Below are 25,331 nucleotides of genomic sequence, written 5' to 3'. Positions count from 1 at the left end.
GAGTCATACAGTAAGCATGCGCAAGTCCGTTATATTGATGCGCAAACATGAGGTCCTGTTTCGTATTGCAATTTGACTTGTCTAAAATGTATACAAGCTCGTTGCATTATACACATACTATACACTGTGAATTCTGAAAAGTTGGAAATTCATGGGTGCTTCGGTATGCATAAATTTATGAATTATATGGACTCCTTTTATCATTTGGTTATTTGGGTTCCTTTTGGAGTCTCCAAAAGTCCTTTTTTGGAAAGATACCTAAATTTACCTTGAAAAAAGCTTGCAGAAAATACAGTTTTGTGAGGATCACCCTTCAGTCTGATGGTATACTTTGCTGGATATAGCAAATTATGACAAAATGAATGTGTTAAACAAGATAATTGTTTAATAATTATTAATTATTAATTTCATGATAAAAGGGTGAGATTAATTGTGATTAAAAATTTTAATCTATTGATAGCCCTTGTTAAAATCTATTTTTCCTCCTTCCACAGGGTAGTCTGATATTTGTGGTGGGTAAGAATGAGGGCTTGCTAATGGTTAGTGGTCGTCGTCACAATGCTGATGATCTAGTAGCAACAGCATTAGCGGTGGAACCAGTCAAAACTGTGTACAGAGGCAGGTGAGGGTTCCCCTTTGAGTATACAGAGCAAAATTTAGTCTTAATCTTTTTTTTTAATGAGAATAGATATTAATCTGATGTGTGGGTGTGTGTTTTGTAGAATTGCTGTGTTCTCAGTGACTGTGTTCTATGATGAGAGGATAGTAATTGTAGCAGAGCAGAGGCCTGATGCCAGTGAAGAAGACAGCTTCCAGTGGATGAGTCGGGTTTTGCAGGTACAGACATATTTATAGCAGTAATGAGTAATTATAAAATAGATTGTTCGATACTTTAAAATCTGATTGGATGTACCATCTCAGAGCTCTGGTACATTAGCCAATATATACACACCTGTGACTGTACTGCCAATATGTGTTATGGACTTTATCACATAGTGGAAAAGTTGTTTGTAGGGATTATTATTACATTTTTTTAATAATTTATTGATTATTTAATGTTTATGGATTATGTAAAGCTAATTATATGTTGTTTAAAAAGTGTTATTATCGTTAACTAAAACTATTAAAAATCATTTTAATTCATCGTTTAATTCATCGTTAATTGAAATAAAGCTAAAACAAAATATAAATATTACATGAAAAATGTAACCTTTAGTAACATATACAAAAATTAAAAATATTGCCTTGGCAACTAACTGAAATAAGTTTAAGTTACTAAATTACTGAAACTAAAACTGAAAATAAATAAATAAAATAAAAAATAAAAAAGTGCAAATGCACATAGCAAAATTACTTAAACTAATGAAAACTGAAAATATAAAAATAAAAGATTATTATATAATATATTATTATATATTATAGAAAATATTAATAAATACTATAATAGTATATTAATAATACTAAAATTACACTGGTCTAATTGGCTGTATCTGGTTTTGGCAGTCAGATTAAAGCATTTACATTGAATATGACCAAATTCTCATTAATATCAGGATATTTATGTACATGTTAAAGCAGTCAGTGATTTACCATGGTCAAGGTAAAATCACAGTAATGCACAGCATTGAGTGGCTTATTGCTTATATACGAGAGTTATTTGTTTAGTTTAACACACAAAAGTAATCCTTTATGTATGCTTTATTTATTTGTTGGTGGTTTTGTGTATTGTTTCTTGACTTCAGGCAATTGACAGTATTCATCAGGTGGGATTGTATTGTCTTGCACTGGTTCCTGCCAACACCCTGCCCAAAACTCCCCTGGGGGGCATTCACATCTCAGACACCAAGCAACTCTTCCTGGAGGGGTCGCTGCACCCCTGCAACATCCTCATGTGCCCTCACACCTGCGTTACCAACATGCCCAAACCACGTCAAAAACAACCAGGTGTGTATGCAGGGATTAAATGGAGATCTTGGAGATGAGGGAGCCTGAAGTTAAAAAAACAGATGTGTGTGAAATTTTTCTCACAGTGTTCTCTCCTGTTTTTTATGTCTTTCATAGTCGGTGTCGGCCCTGCATCCATCATGGTGGGTAATTTGGTTGCTGGGAAAAGAATTGCGCAGGCTGCAGGCAGAGATCTGGGACTCATAGAGGACCAAGACCTGGTCAGGAAGGTAAACTCAGATTTTGCATTGTATTCTGAGCACGTAGAGCAGGAAGTAAACAATGCACACAGATTATTTTAAGCTTTTCATTTGAATTGCATTGTGATATTTTAATGCTTTCGTGTGGATGCAGCTGTGCATGTGGCCTACAATGATGGTAAGCACTGTGATCATTATGGCAGAAATCACATGCCACGGGCATGACACAAACATTTAATGTGTTTATTGATGTTATATGTTTGACATTATTGATGATGAACTGTCTGTCTTGTCTTTTTAGCATCAGTTCCTTACAGAGGCTTTACAGTGGAGAGCACAAACCGATCCTGACCATACGCTTTATGTACTTTTAAATGCAAAGGTAAAAAAAAATACTCATACACACCAAAACAAAGAGTGGAAGGAATAAACTTGATCAATTGAAAATTTCTGATTTGCTGGCCTATATCGCATTCTCTCTCTCTCTATCTAGGGAGTGGCAGTGTGTACAGCTACATGTGTTCAGCTTCATAAAAGAGCAGAGAAGATTGCTGCTGCTCTCATGGAGAGAAGTGGTATTAACATTGGAGAGAATGTGGTACTTTTGTATCCACCAGGTAAATCACACATACTTTGTCCTGTGTTAAGACTGTTATTTAAGGACTGGACAGTTAAAAACAGCAAAGTCATGGGTATTTACAGAAAAGTCCTTTTTCACATTTCACATGAAGTGTGAAGAGGGTGTTAACATAATAGGTGCCTTAGAGGGTTAGTTCAGCCTATAATGAAAATTAATTCATCATTTACTCAACCTAGTGTTGTGCTAATGCAGTATGCCATTCTGTCTTTTTCAGTCCACAAAAGAATGTTCCATTAATGTGTTTTTATTAATCTGTCTGGGCAAGTCAAAGTGAACTGTTGCGCTAATAGAGTCTCATGAACACATAGTCGTGCACAGAAGACCATCGGCCAAGGATTTTCATTAAATAATACATTAAATTTCAGTTTGTGTGTGTATATATATATATATATATATATATAGAAATATAAAAAACTAAAACTATTAAAAATGAGAAAAGCACATAAAATTACTAAAATTTAAATATTATATATATATATATATACTGTATATATTACACTGTATATATTACACTGTATATATTACACTTTCATTCTAAAAGGTCAATGCAGGAGAAAATAGAGAGAAACTATTTTATGACTGTTATAAATTATAAAATATTATATATATATATATATATATATATACATACACACACACACACACACACACATATATATATATATATATATATATATATATATATACTGTATATATTACACTTTAATTCTAAAAGGTCAATGCAGTAGAAAAGAGAGATAAAAACTAATTTATGACTGTTATAAATAAATAAAAAAAAAAAAAATTTAAAATGTTTTTGCATAATAAAAAAATTGCATTGCATAGGAATTCCCTGTGTGTGCAGGTATAGATCTGATCGCAGCATTTTATGGCTGTTTGTATGCTGGTTGCATTCCTGTCACCGTGAGGCCTCCACACCCACAGAACCTCTCAGCCACTCTGCCCACTGTCCGCATGATTATCGATGTAAGTCTCTGTGTTGGCATCTGTTAAACACCTTTATTTGGGTGTGTTTTCCTTTAACTGCTTGGTAGTGAAGGCTTTTCAGCAGCCAAATTCTAACATTGTTCAGTTTTCTTGCATCTCTCTCCTGGTGTCCTCAGGTCAGCAAGGCTGCTTGCATTCTCACTACTCAGGTTTTAACGAAGATTCTCAGATCTAAAGAAGCAGCAGCTACAGTCAACATAAAAACATGGCCCATCATAATAGACACAGGTAACACACCAGTCAATTTTCAATATAGCTACTGTGCAGAACATACTGTACTTTGTTCGTGTAATAATAGGTTCAAGACATCTGATATGGTATGATAATGTAGCATATATATACTAGATCAACTTTTAGTTTTGTGTAACAGTTTGTCTTACAACAGACTCGTCACCACAATAAAGTCACTTCAAGCACTAACAAGTCTCCATGTAACATAAACTTCTTATCCAGTCACACGCAAAGCATGCAAGGAAAATATCTTGCTCAACCTCAGTAATGCTTTGCTTAGTCAATTTAATGGAATTTATTGAGTAAAAATCTAATTCTACTTGCAACTAGTTTAGTTTAATGAAATGGATACATTTTAAATTAAAGTGTCATGAAACCCCCCTGTTTTAGCATTTGTCATTCACACCTCAGATTTGAAATGGATGTGTAAACCTGTATAAAAGTGGGAGTGTAGGGGGTGGGAAGAGGGGAGTCAACAACCAATAAAACACAGACCTACAACACTCATTATACAGACAAATGAATATTAAAATATAATTGGAAAGTGGAAATTAAATTACACTTAGAAATTTCAACAAGTTTACAGTGGAACAAACTTCTAATGGGTGGCGAGCTTAGAAATATATTCATAAGTACAAGTTTAACATTCATTTCTCTTTTTTTCCCCCAGATGACTTGCCTCGCAAACGACCTCCCACAATCTACAAACCACCCAATGCTGAGATGATCGCTTATCTGGACTTCAGTGTCTCAACCACAGGCATGCTGACAGGAGTGAAGGTGAGAGATCTCAAAGGATGTGTTACATCACTGTTTCAGGCAGTTTTGGTGAAATTTAATTCTAGGCTCAATGAATAACTGACCAATCAGAGGTGTTTTACTCAAATGGGATTTTGTTAATATATAGTGCTGTCCAAAAGTCTGAGACAAACTGTGAAAATGCTTTTATTTTTCAGTTTTCTCATTTAAGAAAACTAAATGAGAAATCTTACCATGTTTTGCACCTCATTGTAGCAAATGTTTCCCTCTGACTTAAAACAAATGTTAGTTGAACTGCATATTTGAGACTCCCCTCTCTGATTGGCTGTCTATCAGATCTCTCACGCGGCGGTGAGTGCTTTGTGCCGCTCTATAAAGCTACAGTGTGAGCTGTACTCCTCCCGTCAGATCGCCATCTGCCTCGACCCCTACTGTGGACTTGGTTTTGTGCTCTGGTGCCTTGCGAGGTAACAGATGGATACACACAAACAGTCACATACATATGACTCATACTAACATCGAAATGACTCACAGCTTTTTGTCATCTCGCGCTATGGCTTGTTCCCTTCACAGTGGATATGAATGTGTTTTGAAGGTATTGTAAACCTAATATGTGCCCGTGTTCTGCAGTGTATACTCAGGTCATCAGTCCATCCTGATACCTCCTATGGAGCTGGAGAGCTCACTGACCCTGTGGCTGGGCACGCTCAGTCAGTACCGCATCAGAGACACCTTCTGCTCCTATTCTGTCATGGAGCTCTGCACCAAGGGCCTGGGCGGACAGACAGAGATGCTGAAGGTACGCTCACACGCATATTTGCACGCATATAAGAATGTGGAAAATTAAGTACTTAAATTAAGGGCTTTTCAGTTTTGTAGCTGATTGTGACCAAATACCTTTTGTTTTGTATCAAAAAAAAGAAAAAAGAAAAAAAAAGACCTATGCAAGAGTGCATTCTGTTTATGCTTAGTGCTTAATACACTATAGAAGGCTGTACTGCAGCAACTAGTGCTTATTAGCATGCGTATTACTAGGATATTGGCTGTTTATTAGTATTTATAATGCAGATATTAATGCCTTATTCTGCATGACCATATATTCTACATCCCATAATCCTACCCAATACCTAAACTTAACAACTACCTTACTAACTATTAATAAGCAGTAGTTAGGGGTTTATTGAGGAAAAAGTCATAGTTAATACTTAGTTTATAGTGAGAATTGAACCCTTAACTAAAGCGTGACCATTTTTCCTATTGTACCGAAATCTAACTGAACAGTGACCCCAAAATTGAGGTACATACCAAACAGTGACTTCTGTGTACTGTCACAGGAAGTTTATTTGATTAAAGATTATGAGGGCACACAAATTTAAAAGAAAATAAGTTTTGTGTATAATAAATACTGCAATATTCCATAAAAAATAAGAATGATCAATTTTGATTTCATGGATAGTTCACCCAAAAATGACAATTGTCATCATTTATTCACCCTCATGTCATTCCATACCTGTATGACATTCTTTATTCTGCAAAACATAAAAATACAATATTTTGAAGATTTTTTTTGTCCATACAATGAAAGTTACTGGACCTCACTGAGTTTCATTGTATAGACAAAAAACACAGACATTTTTCAAAATATCTTCTTTTGTGTTCCACAGAAGAACAAATTCATACAGGTTTTAAAGGACATAACAAACTTTTTGTTTTTGGTTAACTATCCCATTAAGCTTTTTCACATCAAGATCAATGCAACAAAGTGTGGGAAATTTCTGCCTCTGAGAAAAGTTTGCATATGAACAAAAACTGATCATTCACACCTCTGATCATTTTCCCCACTAACAAAAATACAACATAGCTTGTCTTTTTTTAATCTTCACATGTTGCTCTAATGTTCTTCGTGTCCATCTGACTTCAGGCACGCGGTGTGAACCTGTCGTGTGTGAGGAGCTGTGTGGTGATTGCTGAGGAGCGTCCGCGCTTGGCTCTCACACACTCTTTCTCCAAACTGTTCAAAGACCTTGGACTCTCCATGCGGGCTGTCAGCACCGCTTTTGGGTCAAGAGTTAACCTGGCCATCTGCCTACAGGTAGATTATCTGAAGTTCGAACTTCGCAAATTGATTTTGCTTTGCAATATGTGTCAGACCTGCTGTTTCAGTTATTTGACGTGCAGCTGATCTGTATGTGTGTGGGTTTGTGTTTTCACAGGGTACAACTGGACCAGACCCCTCAACTGTGTATGTGGACATGAAGTCCCTCCGACATGACCGGTAAGAGAAAGACAAACACCTATAAACAGACAAAACAAATAAGACTTGCATACTAAAAGCTGAAGTATTTTTTGTTTGTGAAAGTGTCAGTTTCTGGCTCAACCAATTGTAATTGCGTTTAGTGCCATTAGTAGAGCAGAAATCGCATGGTTTTTAAATACTGTAGAATTATATCCATTATGATCCTGGGCTTTGTCAATTATGAAAAAGCTCCAGAGCTGCTGGTTTCTCTCAACTCTGAGTGATTATATGGTGTCATAAACACTCTTTCTTCTTGTATAACACAGATAATGATGTTTCTGTGTTGTAGGGTGAGGTTAGTAGAGCGAGGAGCGCCACAGTCTCTTCCTCTCATGGAGTCTGGAACAGTAAGCGAGTTCCACTGTTGGATCTAGAATGAATGTAAAAAATAGGTTTTAAAATTTTGTTAATGCTTTAATTCTTCTTTGTCTCTCTTTTAGATTCTTCCTGGTGTGAGGGTGATCATAGTCAATCCAGAAACTAGAGGACCGCTAGGGGACTCTCACTTGGGAGAGGTGCGTTTACACATATATACACATATAATTGGGTGTTTCTTCAGCTTTGTGCATTTAAACTATCTTAAAACACACTTTCAAACACTCTTAATAAGTTATTTTCTTGTATACTAACAATATTTTTTTTCATTGTAATGTTTTCTGATCCAACAAACGTATTTCAAATTATGTATTGTGTTTAATAGAATTTTGTGGTGAAAATTAGTTTTAAACATTTTTAGGCAAATTTCAAAGCTAGCATTATGTAACTCAAATACACACAATTAAATAATATTTTTACACTTTTTGCGTAACTTAACAAAATTACAGCTTGATTGGAAATTACTCAAGATAAAGATATTTTCTCTGTTCATCACGTCTCATATTTCATCTTTCAGACACTGTTGGCTCCATGATGTTAAACAAGTGATAGAACTTTATTAGGGGCAAAATAGATTACTATGCTTCTCCAGTAATACACTTCACTCTTTCCCAGATTTGGGTGAACAGTCCCCACAATGCAACAGGATACTACACAATATACGGAGAGGAAAACCTGCAGGCTGACCACTTCAACACTAAGCTGAGCTTTGGAGATCCTCAGACACTCTGGGCCAGAACTGGATACCTGGGCTTTGTCAAGAGAACTGAACTCACAGACTCCAGTGGAGGTGAGAGAGAGAAATACAATTGAATGAATTAAGAATTAAGGATGCAGTGCTTCATGGTGGTGGAGACAATGTACCGTGGGATGCAAACGTCTGAGACCACATTGAACATTTTTTTTTCCCTTCATGCAATCCCAAAACGTTTTAAGATGAAAATGTTGAAAAATGTTAAAGGGGACCTATAATGCCCCTCTTACAAGATGTAATATCTTGGAGTCTCTGGTGTCCACAGAATGTGTCTGAAGTTTCAGCTAAAAATACCCCATAGATCATTTGTTACAGCTTGTCAAATTTGCCCCTTTTTGCAATGCAAACGAGCTGCTGCTCCCGCCCCCCTTTCCAGAAGAGGGCGGAGCTTTAACAGCTCGCGCTTCGGTTGCTCAACAGCAACAAAGCTGGAGAATCTCACGCAGCCAAAATGACGATTGTCAGTAACTGATCCTGATCCAAAGTCTGATACTGATGTAGAGACTTTACTGTAGAGAAGTTACAACTTTTAGAATGCAACTGGACACTTCTGAATAGTTAGTGGATAAATGTATGAAGCAGTCTGGCGTAAAGTGACGGCATGACAACAACACTCTGCTACAACAACTCTTCCTCTTCTCTAAAGCAGCCCAACATGGCCTCACCCCCTTTGTTTCGTGTTCCCAGGGGCGGGGTATATGTACATTTTAAATTATGTAAATCCAGGACCCCTTTAAAACCAAAAATGATGATGTAAAATGAATTAATGTATGTTTAGATTCCAATCAAATTTAAGGAAATTGTGACATTGACCATTCTCAAAAAATGTTTTAGTTTTACATAAATTGCTATATATATATATATATATATTTTTTTTTTTTTATATAATTTTTTTTTATTAAATAAGACTGCAACTAGTGGTCTCAGACTTTTGGATTCCACTATATGAGATACATTAAATTATGAGACTATGCGATGCATGGTTATGCCACTAAATAAATGTTCTTGTAAAAATGTCCCTGCTTGTAACACTGTATGTTTAGATCGCCATGACGCCCTGTTTGTGGTTGGCTCTCTGGATGAGACTTTAGAATTGAGAGGTTTGCGATATCATCCAATTGACATCGAGACGAGCGTATCACGCGCCCACCGCAGCATCGGCGAAAGGTAACATCTCAGAGACGCGCTCTTTGCTAAATTTTTTACCCTTTAACTCTTACATGCTCTTTTTCCCTCTGCAGTGCTGTGTTCACCTGGACAAATCTGCTGGTGGTGGTGGCTGAACTCTGCGGATCAGAGCAGGACGCTTTAGACCTGGTTCCGCTGGTAACCAATGTTGTATTAGAGGAGCACCATCTGATTGTGGGTGTGGTGGTTATTGTTGACCCAGGGGTCATTCCTATAAACTCCAGAGGAGAAAAGCAGCGAATGCACTTGAGAGACTCCTTCCTGGCAGATCAGTTGGACCCCATATATGTAGCGTACAACATGTGAGCTGGGATATGGGCGAGCCAAAGGCCTGCCAGAGCGGTGCTATGGAGCCTGGCCTCAGAACTTGGATTAAGTTCATATACAGAAAGACTTGGCCCTGATTTTTTCAGGGATAAGGTGTCATTTTCCGAAATACAAATTTGTGAGATGACTGTTTTGGAGAAGGGATGCTGTAATAGAATTTCCCTTTTTGCTCAATTCCTTCTCCACCAGAATCCCACTCTCTCAGAAAAATGCCACATAATGTCTGTCCAATTCTTGGTCATGATTTAAATTTACTTGAATTACATAGCTCTTTTTTTTCTACTCAAACGCACTCCTATTCTAGCACTGGCTGGCTTGTACTTTTTTCAATTATTTGATTAAAATGAGCTTAAAGCCTCAGTTCATAAGTTTTCACCTGGGTTGTTCGATTTTAGATTTTTTTTTATTCTGATTCCAAGTTTTCGGAATCAATGGAATCGATTCTAGGAGTCAATTCTTAGACTAACTATTAAGTAAAAAAAGGGAGACAAAGTGAAATTGTAAAATAAACAGTGCAATATAAACTGTAATGATTCATAGAATGAATGATAGAAGCTTATAATGGATGGATTGATTACAAAAGATCAGTGGAGTAATTAAGTAGGTTTAGCAATATAAATTCTGTATTATGAATTAATGTTGTTAAGACGCTTTTGGATTGTGTAGTAGTGTGGTAACCAAGGTAATGAACACAGTCTTAACAGACTAGGACGTCACGACCCTGAATCCCAAAAGCTTAAAATGTGTCAGGATTGATCTGCAACCCAGCTTATCTATGGTGCTGTGTGTTACAGGGCTCTAAAATGTAATATTTATTGGACAGCATTGGGGTAATTGGGGCCATTTGTCATTCATCAGATGCTTGTGTCCTGAGCAGATTACATTATATTTAATACAAGGACAGTCCCTGTTGAGCAACCTGGGCTTAAGTGCCTTTCTTAAGGGCAGTATTGATGATAGGACATTTCTGTAACACTCCAGTTCATAGAATGCCCTTACCCAGGTTAAAACCCACACCTTCATCCACCATCATTTAGATTAACACACAAATGTATTACTGAGACTGCATCTGTCAGCTCATTTTGCTCTGTCAGCAAACCATTTAGTGTTTTAAATCTTACCACTGGGGCTTTAACAAAGTTTATTTCAGATATGCAGCTATTCAGGTGATGAACCTGCATCTTTTCATTTGTTTTAATTCTACAGTATTTACGAAATACAATATACAGTTATACTTGTACTACAAAAAACTGAAACATAATACCCAAAACGTTTTTCTTTTCTTTTTTTTACCCATATTCAACAGGTTGTTATTTAGGATTGTCCACAAACATTATTTTAATAATCAATTTCTTATTATCAATTGAATAACTGAATTGAGATATGTTTTAAACCATGGGCTATTTAAATGCTTCATACATCTGATATGGACCCTTTTATTTATTATTTTTTTATTACTCAATGCAAATAAGAAAAATGTTTCAAAAAGAGGACCTCTGTCTATCTATCTATCTATCTATCTATCTATCTATCTATCTATCGATCTCTCTATCTATCTATATATATATATATATAGACAGCATGACACTACAAAGGCAAACATTTGTTCAATGAATTACTCAAAGTGAGAACTTTATTCCCTCAGCCCCCTCAAGTTCAGCATGAGGATAATCATCCCTATTGTTTTTCATTATCCTTTATGCACTTTATTAGATAAATACAGATATATTCTGTAACATGGACTATTAATATCTTTCAATAAGGGCATATGTGTGGTTTTTATTATATAATTACTTGCATTATTGAGTAGCATATGAAAGTTCAGGCACATAAAAACACATTTTTGGGACTAAATGCCCAGTCTAACCTCAATACCTTCATTTATAAACTGTTCTCAGTTTACTTCTCCACATATAACAGTAAAAAAAACTCATATACACTTAGTATGGATTCATTAAGGAACATTCAACTGCAAACCTCATCACACACAGAGCCCAAACCAAACACAAACTGAGATACGTATAGCTCTATTTTTGCTCTCATCTAAAGGTGCTTATACACATCAGGACTAGCCATTTAAACCTCTAAATGGCAAGAAGAAGAAGAAAAAAAAAAAAAGAATTCAGGCATCTGTACAATAAAATAAAACAACTGTAAAATAACACAACTCTCTGTACAAGCAAACCCCTCGTGAACACCTAACTGTACAAAGGCATAGATTTTACATGTTTGGCAAAGGATCTTTAAAGGACAGTTGCTGTCTTCTGTACTATAGCTATTTTTACCAGGAATGACTAACTTCTTGTAAACCACAAATAATTGTACATAATTGCTTGTGTACAGATGAGAAATTCTACTGTACTGTAAGTTAATTGCTGTATTCTGTCAAATTTTTGGATTAATATGAATATTAACTACTGTCACTGACATCCCTTCGTAGCTGAGCGGAGGTCTGAAGTTGAAGACTGGTTGTAAATAGCTTGCTTTGTTTCTGTTTTTTTTTTTTTTTTCTCTGGTCTATCAGAAATGTAATGGGTTGAAGTCTGTGTTCAGATTTTCTGTCATGCATTTCTATTTAGAATTCAGATTCAGAAATCTTAAGCAGTGTGTACAAGTCTTAAGCATGATAAAGTCAAGCACTGTGGGGGCTTGAAAGAGTCCTTACACAACTGATCACTACAGTATGCTAGCCTAACCTCATTCTGTATGACGGGGTTGAGTATGTGTGCGTATGTATGGTCACAGCATTGAAAGGTCATTCGTTTTGTTGATGAGTTCCACAATACCCTTTCCCAAATCAGAGACACTGTCATGAAATGTATTCTCTCATTCTCACTGTCGTTAATGGCACCAGAGCTGAGTTCATGTGATGAAAGCACAAGCGAGTGAATGAGCTTTTTACACGGGGCATTCAGGGAAATAGTGCTTTCCAGGATGGAGAGGATATTCATTTGTAAATATTCACGTTTATGTTTGCAATGATTTTTGTTCTTTAAATAAAAAGAATTTATTTCTCATTTGCATTAACCACGTCTTAATATATACAAAAACAAACAGAAAATAAGACATAATCTGTTCAGTTTATTGATAATTTGACATGTCAGCTAAGTGCTGGAACCAGAAGAAATGTTTTACACGCTATGCAACCAGCTGCAGTTACATTTTAAATTACACATCCAGCATTACACACTTAATTGCTATACAAGAAAAAACAAATTATTTGCTTGCTAGTTGTGGAACAAAATAGGAACATTGTTTGTTTAGACAATGCATTTTACTCTTCTGTGTTAATAAAAACATTCTGTTCAGTTCTCATAATATTATTAATAAGAATGTGATATTTCACATTCATGGATATAAATGAAAGTCATGATTATGCAAGCAAGCGTTTCCCTGTTGGTTCACATCTTTCTTTTTTGTACATTGGTTACTGTAACTGTTTTATACTCCAACGAAAAACACGAAAAAATAATAAAAGGCTTTTATTTTGCATCTTTGAAGTTTGTTTTTTATAACTTTTTCTATCTATATCAAGCATTATATTGTAAAGAATTTCACCATAAAATTTAATTTGGTTTCATTTGTCATGGTGTGAATTTCTATATTCTGCATGGCAGATACTATAATCACAAACAAAAATTTTTAAAGCATATTCCAAAATGTAACTTATTCACAAACCAAAATGTTCAAAGTGTATTCCAAATGTAACTTATTTTTACTTGATAATAAGCTCCATTTCTAGTAAAAATAAGTTACATTTTGGAATACGCTTTGATTTTTTTTTGTTTGTGAATATAGTTTTTGCCATGCATAATGTAGAAAATCACAACATACTGCACATAATTGTATTGGTTTCATTCATGTCCCCAGACCGCGTTTGCGTTTCAGTGATATTGGCCAATCACAAAGCTTAATACAGATTTACGTAACACGTCCTTCTAGGGGGCGGCGCTTATTGCGGCCTTTAGAAAAAAAAACCCTCAAGCCATCTAGATTTTTCAATGGAAACCGCCCAGCTTTATTCTATGCATTATTAAATAATTACTTTTCAAATTATATTTCTAATATTAGCATCTACATAGACGGCGTCGTTGTTTCCAGGAGCGGTTCAAACGGATAAAAGGTAAAGCGTTGCTTTTGTTTTGTACGCTTTCTGTTCCGCCGACCTGTCGCTGCAGTCATGGCGCCCGTCCGCTCGGTTGTAGCACTCGTCTTACGGGAAGGTGTTTTAATGGCTCCCCGTATCGCTGACGTCTGTTGACGCGGGCACTTGCGTGCCAGTGACTAGCTTGGAAGTTTCTGCAGAGCGCGGCATAAAGTCGCCCACAGGCTTCATAACACACCGCAGCGGTTTGTTTTATTTAGAGATGTGCTTTTGATCAGGATCTCATGAGGGAATAAGACTTAAAGACTCTGACACTCGTTAAATATTTGCAACATCACTTAAAAATCTATCAATCTCTTGTGATGGAGCTTTTGTGTGGTAGAAACAAACCCGCTTATAAATACCGGGGGAATCTTGTGTATTTTGACAGATAAGTTAGGAAATGAAATCATAAGACATCTGTCTAGTTTTATTTAGCCTGTTAGCTGCTGTAGCCTTAGATTGTTTGTTTTAAATGCGGACTTTTAACAGATAATATTACCGAAAATATTGAATCAACAGGTCAGTATATCTTACACGGTTATTTTAGCTTAATTAAAATAGAAATTAGCCCGATATTGCTAGTTTTTTGGAGGATTGTGAGTATTTGATGGGCGTTATTTAGCATCCGGTTCTGCATGGAGTGCTGTTAATAACAACACAAAGCAGCTCCATCTGATTTACTGCTACATGAGCAGTAGTGTTTTCATGTTAAGTAACTCCTGTTTTTTCCATTACATTGTAAATGTAGTTATTTTATTTCTCATTTGTTGTACTGCTTACATGATTTTACTGGAACCAAATTATAAATGAGGACATTTGCAGCATGGTTGCAGCAATGATGTGTAGAAAGCAACCCACAGGGCAGTGTAAGTTTATGTGGTGGAGCTAAAGGTTTGAGAGGGACTGACTCAGGGCTGGGGTAAAATGGAAACACTGACTAAATCAAGGCTTTTTGCTGTTAGTCTGGGTTGACCACAGAGTACACACACAGGCCATCCGTTTACATTTTAGAACAGATAAACGCCTGTGTTCTTCGGCACTCTCATGTTTGCTGTCAATCTGTAAAATAATACATCCAAAAAGTAATGGGGCTCAGCAGTTTTTCGTCCTGTAGTTCAGATTTCGGTTTGTCCTGGAAAAAAAAAAAAAAACTCACCAGTTCCCATCTATATGTATAAATTTGTTTTAATTTACATTTACAATTTTAAATGTAAATTTTCTTTTAAATTAAAAAAAAAAAAAAAAATCATTTTGAATTGTATTTTTCACTTAATATTTATTTTAAATTCTATTAAATATTATTTATTACTAAACATTTCAATCACAGTTGTTTGCAAGGCATGAAATGTACATACATGGTCAAAAATGTAAAAACAAACAATTTTTTTGTGAGGAACCTGGAAATTTAAGAGGAAATGAATAAAAGGATGTGTATATTTTTATAACTACTAATTTGTATTTTTTTTAAAGATATGATCATCTTTGATCATAAATTTTATTACTCTTAAGTTTGCCATGAATATAGCCTTTGATGCTGATATGGCGTTAAACTATAAATAAATAAATATGATCATCTCTAAAATGTAACTAGCATGAATTGCTCATTTTAATAATCACAGAAAAGACTAGTAGTGCTGCATCTGCCATGTTGTTACTGTCACGTGACCTATCAGCGTCAGTTGCGTCGCTTCACATCCATTCATAATCCCATACCATGTATTCGGACATACCACTCCTTTGGTGTTTTCGCATATTACATATAGTAGGAAAGTATTCGATTTCGGACGCAGCATTGGAAATTTAAAAATCGTGGAAGTCCTTTAAATGGGTACTGGCCATGGAAAGCATCACATCTACATTAAGTATTGACCAAAATCTGTCTGAATGTTCATTTGCAGTGGCAATGGAGGAGGTCCAGCAGAACAACAGTAATGGCTCTGAGTCCCAAACTGTTGCCATCCCCACAACTATAACTGCCTCTCACATATCACAGATAGCACAGGTACTGTTAATATATGTACTTATGTACACATATTTTAATGGTGTATAAATATGTTGTTTGATAAACATTTGTTAAACATCAATAAATTTACATTTCATGTCATTCATCATCATCATATTGTGGAAAGATGTCTCTGGGTGGGAATCCAGTGGCTGTGGTTCAGCTGCCCAGCGGTCAGTTCCAGGTTCAAGGTGTGATTCAGTCAGCACAGTCATCAGTTATCCAGTCTCCACCAGCACATGCGCAGGTAACAATTACACACTGCAGTGTGATCTTAAACTTCCTGATCCTTGTTTTTACATCAGATTGGAATCAGTGACATGTTTTACCTCAAATTAAACAATGTTTCCTATTAGGGTCAAGGATCTGACAGTGATGATTCTCAGGAATCAAGCGACAGTGGGGCATCTAACCAGAAGTCAAGAGAGATCTTGGCTCGCCGCCCATCCTACAGGTATAGAGCCTGGGGGAAAAATGTATGGCTGATGAATACCACCCCAAAATTACACATATTCTTTTAATACTTTTAAAGCCGACATCCTACTAGCGTTCATTTCGTTATTGGAGAATCAAGGGAGTTGGTGCAGAATTGAACCCAGTGTCTTGCAGACCCTCTGACCACATCTAGCAAGGTTGAATTGATCAGAGCCATTCGATTGGGTGGACGCTCACAGCCTAGGCAGTGACCAGCAAGCTTCTTACACTGAGGAACTGGATCTGTTCCAAAATATTCCCTCAGTAAATGCACAGTTCACAAAAATTCATTCTTTTTCATGGTGATTGTGTAGCCAAGTATTTTCTCCCAAGCTTGGTTATCCTGCACTTTAATGACTAATAAAGTAAAAAGACATTTTTAGTTAAAGTCTGCCTGTTATGGAAATTAAAGGAAGTTAAATATTACATGGGCACATTAATTAATACAAATAATGTGCACGGATAAATAATTTATAAAAAACACTGCAATAATGATTTTGATTTCATTGTGACTTTAGTGTAAATGTTTTTCTCATTGATGTAGCGCTTTCTCCAGCAAGCACCAAATACATATAATATACCCAATCACAAACATTCGTAGCATTCACAAAACTTCGATTAAGCATTTTAAGTCAGTTTATACAATTGTTTGTTTTTATTCTTATTTTGGAAAGGTTCATGTCAGAATCACAGAGAAATGTCATTTATTTTATCATTCATAATAGGAGTGTGACAGATATAAAACAAAAGAAGGTGGCAGTCTTGTTAATGAAGCATAAGTGTATTTATTTACATTTAATCACAAACTTGAAGTTAATTTTTTGACTCTCATGCAGAAAGCAGGATGAGTATGGATTTTCAATTCATTTACACAGAATCAGAAGCTTCTTCTGATACTATGGAGCATATTAGTACTTTGTTGTAATCAAATAAATAATCTTTGTGTAGTTTTTGTTTTGTTTTTTGCTTCTGGATCCTTTTGCGCTCTACTTCAGACATGTTTTTAAACAAAAATCGCCTATCTCTAAATTCCAGACACATCTCTGACACAAAACCAAGAGTTTCTGTTCCTTTTTGTGTTTCAGGAAGATTCTAAATGATCTATCAGCTGAGGAAGTGGCAACTCAGAACGAGGGAGAAGAGGAAAGCTCAACCTCCTCTGCCATAACAAGTGTCTCGCTCCCCACCCCAATCTACCAGACAAGCACTGGCCAATATAGTAAGCCACACCAGCATGCTATTTTAACACAATGGGTTTGGTGAGGTATTGAATACATCATGTGGTAATTTCCCACATATTTTGCAACAGAAATGAAGCAAATGGTTGTGTAAGTAATTAACGACACAAATGACATAAAAGCCATGCAGTTTTTTAATTGTACCCATACAAACTTGATTTTCATAGTGTATACAGTATCAACTAGAGCACAATTGCATAAAATCACATTTATCTTCATGCACGATTCATAATATGCTGTAAACCGTCCGTGACAGTTTTGTTCGCTCCTTTGCAGTTGCAATTTCATCCAATGGCTCTCTGCAGCTCACCAGTGCTGGTTCAGAGGGTGTGCAAAGCCTGCAGACTCTCACCATGACCAACTCGAACCCAAGCCAGCCAACTATACTGCAATATGCTCAGACTGCCGACGGACAACAGATTCTGCTGCCTAGTAACCAGGTGGTGCTCCAAGGTTGGCAAGCAAAGGCAAAAGGACCTTTTCATATGGCAGTCAGCTCATATTGTTGTTTTAGTACACATGGAACACACTCTGGCTATGATACTGTGTTGTAGGTGCAGGGGGAGAAATGCAAGCTTATCAGATCCGCTCTTCTTCCTCTTCGATGCCTCAGACCGTTGTCATGACATCACCCGTTATCAGCTCTCAGGGCAAGAGCGATGACCCACAAATGAAGCGAGAGATACGTCTGGCGAAGAACAGGTGGGTGTATTTGAGCGAAAGAGAATTAATTTGTTTAGCTAGATGAAGTTTGTTGGTAATATATAATATGCTATGGTTATTTTCATGTAGGTACTTTTTTTTTTTTTTTTTTTTTTTTGGCATTGTTAGCCTAACTTTGCTTTTCATTTAATCTGAATCTCTGCATCCAGGGAGGCAGCCAGAGAGTGTCGCAGAAAGAAAAAGGAGTACGTGAAGTGTTTGGAGAACCGTGTGGCTGTCCTGGAGAATCAGAACAAGACTCTTATCGAGGAGCTCAAGACGTTAAAGGACCTGTACTGCGTTAAAACCGGCTAGTGGGACATCTCTCCAATCATGCTAATGGGACTTTACTGGCAGACCTGTCTGCCTATGTGCTTATACAAAAACAGACACAGGGACTTTTTTTTGGCACGGGGAACACATTTAATCCTCCTGTCAAATGCTTGTTTTTATACAACTCATTTTTAACTAATAGCCTAAGAACGATTGACCAGAAACAACAGCATCAATTTTGCTTTTAAGAATAGATGGAAAGAGGGATACTTTTTTCCATTAACACATTTTTCTTTGCAGTCAACAGATGTTTATATTTGTATATGTATCTTGTGCAAGCATTGGCACATCTACACTGGGAGATCTTGCTTTATTCTTGACCCATTTGGTTTCCAGGGAATTTTGAATGTTAATTTTATTGAAGCGCTAGCTGAATTCTGTTTTTTTTTTTTTTTCATGGTAGAAGTACAGAAGTGACAGTGGTATTTTTACACCTTTCTCAAAAGCGCTTGTATGTATGAAAATTGTGACGCGATTGTGTGTTTCATTAAGTCATGCAGCTGTGTTCTTTGCATTTTTGCTATTTTCCCCTTTATAGGAAGCTCTGGTATTCCTACCCCCATTCCATATTTTATTTTACTGAGTTTTAGTGAGACGTTTTCTACAGAGACAGCAGAATTTAAGGTGAGGACTTTCAGCTTTATTATTATAAGTAACATGAAACAGTGGTAAGTTCATTTAAGCCTTATTCTGGATTGATAGACTAATCATGTAGAATTTAAACTGTGTCCTTTTTAGTCCAAGCCTTTGTAATATGTCTGACTGATCTTTAAGCCATATACACACTTGGGTTGGGACCGTTGTTGGTTTTAAGAGTTAATTGGCCCGAGGCTTACCACTGTTTAAAAGCCAAGCTGTTACAAGACAATCGAATCAGGGAGCATATGATAAAAAAAAATGTCACTTGTTTTTGGTAAAGTGAAAAAGCTAAATAAATATTTTTCCACCCTTTGACTGTTTTTCTCCCTTTCAGTTTCAATGTTGTTTCACTTGACTGCTTTGTGGCTCAAGAAGGCCCTTGAAAAACTCCACTCAGATGATCAGATAGGAGACGCAAGGTTAGCTTATCGAGTGATGTTGGTCAGTATTTGGGGAAACAATGTCTTGGTTGTTGCATTAAAAAAAGATAGCCAGAAAACCATTTAACATTTAAAAATTATAGCTTTTTTTCATATCATACCATATATAAAGAATACCGTCACGGTTTAGGAAAAGTCATAAAAATGAATAAAATCTTAAGTCAAAGAAATTTCTGTTGTGACAATACATCATTCTATTTTAGTTTCATCAGCTAGAAATTACTTTTTGTGAGTATGTTTATATAAAATATATATATATATATTTCTGATATACAATCATGGGAAAAAAAAAAAAAGAAGGAAATTTGAAAAAATAAGGTGTTGGAGAGAAACAGTGTCTGTCAAAATTTAAAGGTGGAGAGTGTAGGTTTTTTTTGAATATATTTATATACTTTTAGCTAATACCATGGTATTACAAGTATAGAAGTATAAAGGCAAAATTAAGTTTATGCTTCCTGAATTTATTTTAAAAGTGCTACACTTTATATGACACTCATTCCTTCCAACCACTAGATGGCTCTTTCATGCATTCATTTTCAAAAGCCTGTTTTATATAGATAAATCTATTTTGTTTTACCTGCTTGTATTTTTGTATAATCTTGATAGTGATGTATTTTACAGACAGGATATTCATAAAACAAGATACAGTGATACATACAATGCTGTGTTGAAATGGAGTCTTTGCATGTTAAACAAACTTATTTTATGGTATAATACCAATTGCTCATCCATGCAGACACATTTAAAAGTGGACAGTGTAGTGAATAAGCTTACTGAAAAGAAAAAGAAGAAAAAAAAACATGCTTCAGAAAATCTTTAGGTTTTTCTCTTTTTTTTGTGTGTGTGATTACATTTGGCATGTTTGGTTCGGTGTTAAAAATGCCAATGTGAACACTAAGCAGACCAGGACTAAATGTTTTTTTTGTGTTTTTTTTTTTAATGGTCCGAACCAAGTGAACCGAACTACAAGTGTGAACACACCCTTTGTGTGTGGCAAAGTTCATACTCATTATTTGACGGCATAACCAACAATGTGTGGTTTGAGCACAAAAAACAGAGGAGCCTGGATGTGGCGTAGCTGCAGGTCGGAGAAGCCAGCTGCCTCGATGTGCTTCCAAGTAGCTTGGGTTGTATCGCAACCATCATTTAAATAGTACCTGACAAACATACAAGTAAAGTTAGACTCCTATTCAATTGTGGTCATATGCTTTTTCACCAGTATTCCAACACTGATGTGTTAAAGGCACAGTATATAGTTTTTCGCCACTATAGGTCGCCTATTCAATACAAAGGCGTAGCTTGATGACCCCGAGATTGAGTGCGGAATCAGGGGAGATGTCGTCCTCACCTCAAAGCCGGTGGAAAAGAATCAGGATGGGACTTGGACAGAAATCATGTTCATGGATGAGGTTATTAACGTTACTGTAGTATGAAGCAAAGCAGGACCGAGTGCTGTGGGACCTGAACGAGGCCGCTGGAGCGATTGCTAATGAGAGACGAACACGACCCACGGCTCAAGAGCAGCAGAGCTTTTATTATTACGCAGACGACTATATAATCAATGATTAGTTTGTCTATAAATGTAGCCAAACAGTAGTTCCCTTTGTATAATAAAAGATAGAATATATTAAAGCATCTTTGGTGTTTCCATGGTTTCTACAAAATAAAACAGGAAATCGAGGATAACGCCTCGACATCAAATGTCATTGATAGGCAACGCACAGACATGGTCCGTGTCCTGGTAAAAATTGCTTATTTCTCTGGATTTAAACATTCATGGAAACATCTGGGATAATTTAAGTACACAAGTCAACAAAATATATAACACTGTTCTAGTGGTTTTTGGATATTTTAATCCAAAAATATTACATATTGTGCCTTTAAATGGATACATCCTGGATTTATAGGGAAAAAAAAAAATATATCTTTACAATCAAACCGTACTATGGAGCCCCCAAAGGGACATGGTGTTGGAAAAAAAAATATGAGACTGCAGGAAAAATAATAAATCAATGCTTTTGTGTTCTCTCACAAATGTTTGGCATTCCCCAAGAAATTTCACTTTTGAGCTCTTTGAGAGAAAGAGAGAACGCAAAAGCATTGACAAATAATTTTTCCTCCATCTCATATTTTTTTCTTACACCATGTCCCTTTAGGAGCTCCATACTACTCCTCTCTCTGTCAAAAAGAACCCATGACCTTATGGGTGGGTGATAAGCAGTGGAAGACTAATTATATTTTTATATTTATGCAGGCATAACCAAACCCATGTTTTTCAAAGCTCCATAAAGTCTTTTTAGCTTTTGCATTTACAAAAGCTACTATATATTTTGCCACTATATAAATTCCACTAATTTTTCTTACGTACTCTAGCTTCAGATAAATAACTTTATAAAACTTATTAAAGTTCAATGAAGACCACAAGTAAAATATAATGTTGAAAATGTGTTTTTATAATACCAGAATGGCTGAAGAACATGTTGAAAAAAGTAAGTCCAGGTTGTGGGGTCAGACACCACATGTTCAAGGAAGAAAAGTGCTCCTCCCTAATAAAAAGAAAAGTATAATATTTATATTTCTCAACCCAAAATTGTGAATCTAATATAATAATATAATAATTTTTGTATTTAAAAGCACTTGGAAACAGTCTAACTGTATTATTAAATGTGATAATACGGTATTTAATACCAAACGTAATAATAGTTCCACCTGAGCGCTGACTGTCATAAACTTACAGGCCTAAGAACTCTCTTTGCTTCTTGCAGAACTTTCGGCGTATCTTTGACTGAACACAGAACCAGTGTGCACACCACAACATCCACCGAGTTGTCCTCCACCGCCTGTAGATTCTCCCCCGACGCCACTACGAAGCTGTCATATACGAGGTGGTCGTTCTTCGCCATACTTTTCTCCAGGTAGTTTTTGAAATGCGGGTTGGGGTCGATGCATGTGATCTTGCAGCCCGTCGGGTAGTGCTCGAAGTTCGCCCCGGATCCGCAGCCCACCTCCAAGATGCGCAGAGAGCCTTTCGGGGGGTAGAATTTAGCCAGGTTTCGAAACAGTTCCGCTTTTCTTGTCGTTCATTAATTCATTGTACGCTAACGTAAAGTTATACACGACTCGAGGAAAAACGCGTTTGTATAAAGACAAAAGTCCAACCAGCTCTGCAACGTGCAGCGGTAGCGTGAGGATTTTGAATAAAAAAGCGCAAGCGTTCATAATCAGCGTCATTTTAAACAACACACCTGGAACACGAAGGTACACTTTTTGTTCCACTGACTTCAGTCCATTCGTACCCGAATGCGGGAGACAGGATAACACAAGCTCATTCTAATCTGGCTGAAGTTCAAGTTTGGTAACTCCGCCCATTTATAATGTCTCTGACTCTGCCCTGCATATTCGTTTAAAGTGAAGACACGTGACCAGTAGACATTGATACGTCATGGCGTGATCTCTTCTTCTTTTAGCGTTTTTTTTTTTTTTTTTTTTTTTGAGGGACTGGGGGGAGCTCCAAGATGGCGCCGTGGATGGTCTTGATTCTCTAAGCTGAGAAACAAATCGGGTTTTTCTCACAAATGATTATATAAATTTCATAAAGTTGCTAACTATTATCTAATGGTTGCTATTGACTGTTGAATTTAATTAAATATTGACCTTGGAGCATCGACAAGGATTTTAAATCACAAAATCAACCGTTTCGCTGCACAGTTCAAAAACATGGATGAGGATCTTGGGGCAGATATGGAGATTGACAGTACGAAAGAGAAGAGAAACTTTAACGATACTCACTCGTATGCCTGTACAGTAAAAAACTGAGGAATTTGTGATTCTTGTCCAAATACACCAAGCAAAAATCAACCTCCCAAAAGGCAAAAAAGTGTTGTCGTCTCATCTAACAAACAAAGTGAACTGTCTTTGAGTAACGTGCAGGAAAATATCATCCGAATTCTCTCTGAAAAGATTAATGAGAGATCCGACCAGACTGAAAGAATAGTTAAGGAGAATTCTTCCAACATTGAGGCCTTGGGCAAATCTCTTACCTCAGTTCATGATGATGTAATGGTTCTGCAGAAAGAAAATGAAAAGCTGAAAAATGCGAATGCTGTCCTAGAAAAAAAGCGGTTTTTTTTTAAACGCAAGCTTTAAATCTGCACTGCAGGATTGCAGCGTTACAATAAAGTTAGGTAGACTGCATAGTTTTACATTTTGGGTGTATTATATGTTGCATTTTGTTTTTTAAAAGGACGCAGCAGAGTATGAGTAATATTTCGACCGTTACAGTGTCCGCAGAAATTTTGAGGCTGCTCATTGCATAGCCATGGGTGGAGCGTGAAGTCCAGTCTCTCTGGACGTCCAGCTCCCCCTCTCTGGGTGTAATTTGGGCATAATGGGTGGAACTAGAAAGTCCAACAACACTCTAAATCTCCTGTTAGATCCACAGAGGTGGAGCTGGATCTCATTTGGCTCAGTGAGCACCACTTGGGAAATTTCACTCGCTCAAAGTTTAGTGTGACCGCAGCTACATTTGATAAGTAGCTGCTAACAACTGACCAATCAACATCTTGGACGCATGTCAGTCAGGGCAATACTCCAGTCTGCCGTTAAAGTAAAATATAAACAGGATCGCTCTATGAAGGCAATAGTAAGCATTTTCGAAAAAACGGGGTACAATGAGATGACATTATTCTATTCACCCTTTAACCATCGAACATTAAAAGGAAATGGTAGTGTATAAACAAATTACAACATAGCCTACATGAATAACCCCAAAAGATCTATTATTTACACAGCAATAATACAGACGTGTTAAATATCACTAATATATGTCTGTATTGTACATTGCCTTAATCAAAAATGTTCATTAACTGGAACACTAAGTGATAACATTTCAAAGTGTTTTCCGACATTTTCATGTTTGCTTTAGAAACATTCCAGTAAACTGCTAAGATTAAAAAGTGAAAAGGGGAGACAATTACATTTTAAAGCATCCATTTAAAAACAAACCTGGAAAGAGACGTGAGGATTTGAGAAGAAAAACAAGTTCATATGCATTCCACTGAATTATTCATATATATCATAAATTAAATCGGGAGAGCTGACCACAAATGCGCAGTATGTTGTTTTTTCATATGGTTACAGCGGAATCACATTAAAATAACAAGTGTTACGTTACTCTCCTAACATCTGAAAATAGAGCATGAAGGAAATTTTACAGCTCATTCAGTCAAACAGATGGATATAGATTATTTGTAGCGCAACCTTATGATTTAAAATGATTTGTTTCAGTGTTTTTGAGCGGAACTTCCCCAAACCGGAAGTGTGTCTCCCACAATCTAAAACGCAGTAGGATCGTTAGGAAAAGGGTGTATAATTAAGGAATAATTGACGATGGTAGTTGAATTAATAGAAAAAATAATGTATGCGCAAGGTGGTAATGCGACCATGACGTGAAGCAGAGTCTGTCAAAATTTAAAGGTGGAGAATGTAGGCTGATTTTATAAGTATTTATGTACTTTTAGGTAATCCCATGGTATTATACCAACCCCTGCTTTCACAGACAAGAATTAAGCCTAGTCCCAGACTAAAATGCTCGTTTGAGCTGTTTCAACTTGCACTTACATATCTTAAAATATTTCAGTGCCATTGTTTTGTTTC

The 25,331-nt window shown here is 36.4% G+C and overlaps 3 protein-coding genes across 8 annotated transcripts in view; 2 read left to right on the top strand and 1 right to left on the bottom strand.

Moving 5' to 3' along the window:
- dip2bb (disco-interacting protein 2 homolog Bb) overlaps positions 1 to 13,191 on the top strand; it is a 36,045-nt gene extending 22,854 nt beyond the window's left edge. For 2 of the 4 annotated variants that reach the window (XM_051896238.1, XM_051896237.1), the window contains 19 exons: positions 495 to 622; positions 723 to 837; positions 1,743 to 1,944; positions 2,062 to 2,174; positions 2,299 to 2,322; positions 2,446 to 2,526; positions 2,638 to 2,761; positions 3,629 to 3,750; positions 3,888 to 3,999; positions 4,673 to 4,782; positions 5,098 to 5,228; positions 5,392 to 5,560; positions 6,683 to 6,853; positions 6,975 to 7,036; positions 7,347 to 7,404; positions 7,498 to 7,572; positions 8,048 to 8,222; positions 9,230 to 9,353; positions 9,428 to 13,191. In XM_051896238.1, the coding sequence (XP_051752198.1) occupies positions 495 to 622; positions 723 to 837; positions 1,743 to 1,944; positions 2,062 to 2,174; positions 2,299 to 2,322; positions 2,446 to 2,526; positions 2,638 to 2,761; positions 3,629 to 3,750; positions 3,888 to 3,999; positions 4,673 to 4,782; positions 5,098 to 5,228; positions 5,392 to 5,560; positions 6,683 to 6,853; positions 6,975 to 7,036; positions 7,347 to 7,404; positions 7,498 to 7,572; positions 8,048 to 8,222; positions 9,230 to 9,353; positions 9,428 to 9,680 (2,349 nt within the window). In that variant the 3' untranslated portion in view covers positions 9,681 to 13,191. The remainder of the gene's footprint in view (positions 1 to 494; positions 623 to 722; positions 838 to 1,742; positions 1,945 to 2,061; positions 2,175 to 2,298; positions 2,323 to 2,445; positions 2,527 to 2,637; positions 2,762 to 3,628; positions 3,751 to 3,887; positions 4,000 to 4,672; positions 4,783 to 5,097; positions 5,229 to 5,391; positions 5,561 to 6,682; positions 6,854 to 6,974; positions 7,037 to 7,346; positions 7,405 to 7,497; positions 7,573 to 8,047; positions 8,223 to 9,229; positions 9,354 to 9,427) is intronic. The other 2 variants (XM_051896240.1, XM_051896239.1) reach the window with 1 other exon arrangement.
- A 437-nt stretch (positions 13,192 to 13,628) lies between these two features.
- On the top strand, positions 13,629 to 19,548 carry atf1 (activating transcription factor 1). Of its 3 annotated transcripts, none has more exons than XM_051896241.1 (8): positions 13,629 to 13,824; positions 15,747 to 15,850; positions 15,978 to 16,097; positions 16,207 to 16,304; positions 17,410 to 17,543; positions 17,839 to 18,015; positions 18,117 to 18,264; positions 18,435 to 19,548. In XM_051896241.1, exons 2-8 carry the CDS (start codon positions 15,752 to 15,754, stop codon positions 18,577 to 18,579), a joined length of 921 nt encoding a protein of 306 aa, XP_051752201.1. In that variant the 5' UTR covers positions 13,629 to 13,824; positions 15,747 to 15,751; the 3' UTR covers positions 18,580 to 19,548. The 3 variants fall into 3 exon arrangements, with proteins under 3 accessions (XP_051752201.1, XP_051752202.1, XP_051752203.1); XM_051896242.1 differs by lacking the exon at positions 13,629 to 13,824 and adding an exon at positions 13,882 to 14,051; XM_051896243.1 differs by lacking the exon at positions 13,629 to 13,824 and adding an exon at positions 14,090 to 14,367.
- Positions 19,549 to 20,116: 568 nt separating this feature from the next.
- LOC127513973 (putative methyltransferase-like protein 7A) lies at positions 20,117 to 25,255 on the bottom strand. Its single transcript, XM_051896246.1, is given in 4 exon segments — positions 20,117 to 20,833; positions 22,137 to 22,222; positions 22,412 to 22,747; positions 22,749 to 25,255. Coding segments are annotated over 4 exon segments (729 nt in total). The 5' UTR covers positions 22,908 to 25,255; the 3' UTR covers positions 20,117 to 20,685.
- Positions 25,256 to 25,331: the final 76 nt, after the last annotated feature.

This window comes from Ctenopharyngodon idella, chromosome 6 (genome assembly GCF_019924925.1).
Source record: "Ctenopharyngodon idella isolate HZGC_01 chromosome 6, HZGC01, whole genome shotgun sequence".
NCBI classification, from domain to species: domain Eukaryota; kingdom Metazoa; phylum Chordata; class Actinopteri; order Cypriniformes; family Xenocyprididae; genus Ctenopharyngodon; species Ctenopharyngodon idella.
Note: the sequence above shows the minus strand (reverse complement) of the source record. Positions and strands in the feature narration are given on the sequence as shown.

Coding starts and splice junctions, on each gene's coding strand:
- atf1 (XM_051896241.1), top strand. CDS start 15,752: ATGGAGGAGGTCCAGCAGAACAACAGTAATGGCTCTGAGTCCCAAACT. Junction 17,544..17,838: donor GACAAGCACTGGCCAATATA/GTAAGCCACACC, acceptor GCTCCTTTGCAG/TTGCAATTTCATCCAATGGC. Junction 18,265..18,434: donor ATACGTCTGGCGAAGAACAG/GTGGGTGTATTT, acceptor CTCTGCATCCAG/GGAGGCAGCCAGAGAGTGTC.